Source organism: Drosophila virilis, unplaced genomic scaffold, assembly GCF_030788295.1.
Source record: "Drosophila virilis strain 15010-1051.87 unplaced genomic scaffold, Dvir_AGI_RSII-ME tig00001662, whole genome shotgun sequence".
Taxonomy (NCBI): Eukaryota; Metazoa; Arthropoda; class Insecta; order Diptera; family Drosophilidae; genus Drosophila; species Drosophila virilis.
The window spans coordinates 492,640-498,436 of record NW_027212853.1 but is presented as its reverse complement, the minus strand read 5'-3'; the positions used below and the strand labels follow the sequence as shown (position 1 = coordinate 498,436).

Here is a 5,797-nt window from a genome sequence, read left to right as displayed (position 1 = left end):
GGCACTATCTAACTCGAAAGCGAACGCAATTATCAGAACCCAAAATAATCGAGCCTCCCCAAATTTTCATTCCCGACGTAACAAAGTTCAAAGCTACACCTTCCAGCCCTAAGATGAGAGTCCCCATCGGATCATCATAAAAGGAATTCACTCCTCTACTGACATTGACGACATCAAGACAGCTTTGAATAGCCTCGCCCAAAGCACCAAAATTGTTCACAACCTAGTCGTCAAGGTGACCAAAAAGCCGGCCAATAACAACAAGGAAGCTTTCAATATTAAAAGGATATGCCAGTTGGTCGTTACAGTACAGCCCCTTCTTTAATTTGATGACGTAGTGCGGTGATACCGCTGCCAAGCCGATGGGCACACCCAACGGTGCGTCAAAATGGAGGTGGCCACTCCACCCAACTATGCACCAAGCAAAGCAGTAAACCGGTGTTCTGCATTCATTGCGAGGATACCCACCCCGCATCTTATAAAGGATGCAGAAAGATGCAATCAGGGCAAACACGAGAGATTTATCGCCAAAACTCAGCCCCAACAAAAGCCTCGCCAATGTAGCTAGAGGTGGCATCAATAACGAGGCTCATCAGGCTCCGAGGCTGGACTCAAAATCTGACAATCAGCTAGATTGAGCGCATGATCGATAAAATGTTTAGCCAGATGAATAATATGCTGGCTACAGTCATGACTAAACTATGCAGATAGATTAATGATAAGCCGTTTTAAATGCGAACGGCCTGTGCAAAAGCAGGCCAGAAGTCGAGCATTCTTGCAAGACCGAGTAAATCGATATGCTCCTCATTTCCGAGACGCATTTCTCTTCAAAGTCGTTTTTGTCCATTCAAGAGTACCACCTTATTCACACCAACCATCCCAATCGAAGAGTACGTGGGGGAGCGACAATTTTTATCCGGAATAAACTAAAATAAATTGAACTTGCTCCCATTCAAGAGGATTGGGTCTAATGTGCACTTATTAAAGTCAATACTGTACTGGGTGATCTGTAAATTGCTGCCGCTTACTGTCTATCGAGACACAATGCTAGAGATGACGAGCCAGTCGGCTGATACATACCCCTGATCCAGACCATAAACATAAAAATGCGAGACCCAGTAGGACTTAGTCAACAGCCACTTTCACTTCGCCCCATAACATTCCCCACCCCGTAATTCACGAACGTCCATTAAGTGTGTTACCAACTTTAATGTCACGCTTAGCTAGCTTGACAGCGGGGCGAGTAATAATTTCATCGGCGGTTCGCACCACGGCACTTCGGACCTGGCCATCCTTTGAACGGTGCACGTCTACGACCACTCCTCTTGTCCAACAGTTTCGCTTGGCACCGTCGTCCACTATTATGACGATGTCGTCGACAGATATTGGTTCGTGTGGCGGTTGAAACCACTTAGTACGTCTGGTGAGTGTAGGCAGATACTCGCGCAGCCATCTCTTCCAAAATTGGTCAGCCAATTGACTGCTCCCCTCTCTCACGCAATCCGCTTGAATGACCTATAAGAAAATGATTTGGAGTCAGGGCTTCGGACTCAGATGTCTCCAAGGGAACATAAGTGAGTGGCCTTGCGTTGAGCACGCTTTCTACGTCAGCCAATGCTGCTCGTAGCACCTCCTCTCGTAACCCAGAGGGCGGCAGAGTATCCGACAGTATTGACTTTGTAGAGCGCATCATTTGTTCCCACGATCCTCCCATGTGGGGTGATCCTGGCGGGATAAAGGTAAACTCGAGTTCTGGGTACTGTTGCTCGATCAGAGCCGGCGATATACGTTCATCTTTTAACACTCTGCTAGCCCCTCTGAAAGTTGTGCCATTGTCCGACAGCATGCGGCGGGTGCAGCCGCGTCTGGCCACGAACGACTTCAGAACGCATAAGTATGAGTCAGTTGAGAGCGTCGTAGCTATATCCAGGTGAACGGCGCGCACCGTGAGGCATGTAAATAGCACGCTCCAGCGCTTCTCACGACGCCGTCCAACGACAATGTCGTAGGGGCCGAAGTAATCCATTCCAGTATATGTGAACGGTGGAGTATAGGGCAATAATCGTTCGATTGGCAGGTCGCCCAACCCTGGCGGCTTTGGGCGGGCAGGTATTGGAAACTTCTCTCACCAAAGCTTGTAAGCCACAAACCCAGTACCGCTGCCGCAGTTGATTTACGACGATTTCGTTGTGTAGGTGATGATATCTGCGGTGATAAAACTCAACCAGCAGATACGTCAATTGATGTCGTCTTGGCAGAATTATCGGGCATTTTACGCAGACTTTGACTCCTTCTATATTGTCTATCCGTCCTATACGTAGAATGCCCGAGTCATCCACATAAGGGGAGCACTTAAACAGCAAGCTTTTGCGATTGGTTAAGCGGCGCCCAGACCTTAAGCAGGTGATCTCACTATAAAACTCCTCTTCTTGACAAATCCGGATAAAAATCACATCCATTTCATTGCTTCTTTTAAGGAGCAGCGTCTTCTGCAGATCCAGTCCTCCGTCGCTGCAGATCCGGCAGAATACATCTCCAGGGCGACGAGTGATTGGGTTGTTCTTCAGCATGGTACAACATGTTTAATGCAGGGCCTATTACCGATTGTGGCCACTGCCATTCTTCTAGATACAAAAATGGTGGTCCATTGAACCACCTGGTTGAGCCATGAATTTCAGGCGTTTTAGTCCATTTCGTACCATCGTCTGCCACGTTTTGAGCCGATGGTACCCATCTGATTCTTCTAAAATCTCTCCTATCCGAAGCGCTATGAATTGCTGGAACTTTCGAGCATCGGAACGGATCCAGTAGAGCACATCCTTTGAATCTGTCCAGAATGTTCGTGTATGTATGCGTACCGACATTTCCTTTTGGATACATTTGGCCAGTCTCAGACCTAAGACCGCGGCCATCAGTTCCATTCGAGGTATGGACACGGGCTTTCGGGGTGCTACTCTCATTTTCGAGGCGACCTAACTGCAATGTATTTGGCCATCAAGTTCAGCCCGCAAAAATACAACTGCGGCGTAAGCATTCATACTGGCGACAACGAATGTATGCATCTGCACAGCCTGGGCTCGGCTCACCCACTTCATGCACCGTGGAATGCGGACGGCATTCAAATTTGAAAGTAGATCAAGCCAGTGTTGCCAATCGGCTTCGTCTTCGTTGGTAAGGTCGTCATCCCATCCGATATTGGATCGCCATACGTTCTGAAGGATGATCTTAGCGCGTATATTAAAGAATCCTAGCAGCCCGAGCGGGTCGAAAATAGACATGATCACACTCAGAACACGTCTTTTAGTTGGGCGCTCAGACGCCTTCGCGAGTAAGTTCGGCGTCACCACAAACGTCAACAGATCTTGTCCAGGTAGCCACCACAGGCCTAAGACCTTCTCTTGCGCATCATCCTGAGCGCTGATACGCTTGTCCAACTCCTCACAGTCGTCTTCCAGCGCCTGTATAACTTGCTTCGAATTTGATGTCCAGCGGCGCATCTCGAAGCCGCCACTAGCATGAATCTCAGTCTCAGCTAACTGTATCATTTCAGCTCCAGTATCCACCGACTGCAGCCAGTCGTCGACAAATGTTTTTTCGCAAATCGCCTTTACGGCATCCGGATGCTCCGCTACAAACCGCTCGGCTTTACGATTCTTTACGTAATTTGCTAGAGCTGGCGAGCAGGATGCTCCAAACGTCATGACTTGCATAACGTATGTTTCGGGGAAGCGTGACGAATCTCCACCACGCCAGAGAAACTTCTGTGCCGGATGGTCTTTTTGGCGCGCCTTGACTTGATGAAACATTTCCCTTATGTCGCCGGATACTGCGATAGGACGCTCTCGGAAGCGTATTAGTACCCCCATCATGCTAGTGTACCTGGACCTTTCAACAAACAATCGTTCAGCGACATGCCACTAACTTTGGTAGCCGCATCCCAAACCAGGCGCGTCTTTTTCTTGTTCGGATTGGTGACTGTAAAGATAGGAAGAAACCACGATGTAGTGTTAGCTACTAACTCACTATCCATCAACCGGCGGATATATCCCTTCTGTTTGTAATCGTGCATCGTGTTCATCATGAACTCTTTCAGTGGTGGGTCTTTTGACATCTTTGCCTCTAAACATTTCAGGCGCTTAACAGCCATCTGATAAGAGTCTGGCAGGTGCATGCGATCGAACCTCCATAACAGTCCGGTCTGCCAGCGCTTTTCGTCTTCCAGATAGGTTGTTGTTGCCTCCATAATCTGCATCGAGCGTTCGTCCTCTTTGGATCTCAGCGGATGTGAGGCAACTCAATTCAAAAATAGTTCTTCAGAGCTTCATCCATCCCACGCGCCGCACTGCACTGGCAAATATGTAGCAGCCGAGGCGTGGTGCTGTCTCCCACAATAGGGCGGCCATATACGGCCCATCCTAGTCTGCTTCGCGCTGCTATGACGTCGTCGTTTTCAGCTTCTCGTATCTCCAAGGGTGCCTTTATTTTGATATTGTCTAAACCAATGATAAGCTGACCCTTGACGTTGTTATAGGGCAGAATAGGAAGCGTAGATAAGTGCTTCCGAGACTTAAGCAACTGTGGCCCGATACCTTGCTCTGGTAAATCCAAGTTCGCTATTGTTCGCACGTTTTTTAAGGCATACTGTATTGCGTTATGTTCTGGAGCTGAAATGCTCACAGCCACGGACATCGACTCAGGTTCATTCTTGGTTATGTCCCCTGTCCATTTATGACACAGCTGGGTCGCAGGACCATCTAATTCCAGCTCGTCTGCAAGCGCTCTTTCTATTAACGTACACTCAGCTCCTTCATCCACTAAAGCATATGCGCGCACGCGTTTTGATTTACTATAGAGCGTGATTGGAACATATCGAAACAGTGTCTTACTTGCGGAGCTGCCGTGAAACATAAGGGCAGACTCACTTGCCTTAATCCGGTGGTTGCTACCTTGGCCCATGTGCTCGACTTTACTACCACTCATGGTAGGCGTATGTAGCAGCACATGGTGCGTTGACTCCCAACCATCTACATGACACTTCTTCTTTGATTTACACTGTTGTGCACGATGACGTAGAAAGCAGCAAAAACAGAGCCTCTTTTCCTTAACAAGTTCCCAGCGCTGATTTGTACCTATTGATCTGAAGTCGTCGCAATCTGATAGACGGTGGTTACCGGCGCACTTCGCACATGAAACCCTCTCCTGTTCCTGTTGTGAACGTTGTTGCTGAGAACCCTCAGGGCTATCTACCGTGTTGTGCACAAAAATTCGCTCTCTAGTGGTTTTCGTGGAGCTCTTCTTTTCGTTACAAGCCAGTGGTGTCTCGTAGGGCGTGACCATAGTCGCGCACATTGCCACATTGAACAGCCAGTTATCAAAGGTGGCCTAACTGCTACCTTCATTCGACATTCGATGCCGGCCCCAATCCAATTTCATATTGCTGGGCATCTTAGCGACAAGCTCGTTCAGCAGCGCGGGATCGTAAAGATATTCGTGCATACCAATGGCCGCTATCGTTGCTCAGTAGTTTTGGACAGCTAGGGCCAGTCGGATAACGGTGTTCAAGTTGTCCGACTTTATTGCTGGTTCCTCTCGGAGCTTTTGCTGCAGAGCAGCATGTACTATTTCAGAGAGGCCATACAACATTCGCAATGTGCCTATAGCATACGGCACTGTAGCTGGGATCATAAGTTTTCCGCGCACCGCATCCATTCTGAAGCCTGATGAGATTTTCCCCGTTGCTGAATCCACATCTCTCTGTGGATTGCTCATAATTGCTGATAAAGATCAACCATTCCTC

At 48.4% G+C, this 5,797-nt stretch overlaps 2 protein-coding genes across 2 annotated transcripts; both read right to left on the bottom strand.

Moving 5' to 3' along the window:
- Positions 1-1,176: 1,176 nt before the first annotated feature.
- On the bottom strand, positions 1,177-4,243 carry LOC138911611 (uncharacterized). Its single transcript, XM_070210989.1, has 7 exons — positions 4,024-4,243; positions 3,880-3,975; positions 3,087-3,826; positions 2,700-2,972; positions 2,151-2,561; positions 1,607-2,095; positions 1,177-1,515 (listed from the first exon to the last, which is right to left on the bottom strand). Exons 1-7 carry the CDS (start codon positions 4,241-4,243, stop codon positions 1,177-1,179), a joined length of 2,568 nt encoding a protein of 855 aa, XP_070067090.1.
- Positions 4,244-4,299: 56 nt separating this feature from the next.
- Positions 4,300-5,337, bottom strand: LOC138911610 (uncharacterized). The gene has a single exon (XM_070210988.1). The coding sequence runs from the start codon at positions 5,335-5,337 to the stop codon at positions 4,300-4,302; it is 1,038 nt and encodes a 345-aa protein (XP_070067089.1).
- Between the last annotated feature and the right edge of the window lie 460 nt (positions 5,338-5,797).

Bases quoted from the DNA above. Each gene is read 5' to 3' on its own strand.
- LOC138911610 (XM_070210988.1), bottom strand. From the start codon at position 5,337: ATGGTCACGCCCTACGAGACACCACTGGCTTGTAACGAAAAGAAGAGC.
- LOC138911611 (XM_070210989.1), bottom strand. From the start codon at position 4,243: ATGGAGGCAACAACAACCTATCTGGAAGACGAAAAGCGCTGGCAGACC. The intron at 2,096-2,150 runs GTTTGTGGCTTA...GCCCGCCCAAAG, and splicing joins AACTGCGGCAGCGGTACTGG to CCGCCAGGGTTGGGCGACCT. The intron at 1,516-1,606 runs GTAGAAAGCGTG...ATTTTCTTATAG, and splicing joins TACGAGCAGCATTGGCTGAC to GTCATTCAAGCGGATTGCGT.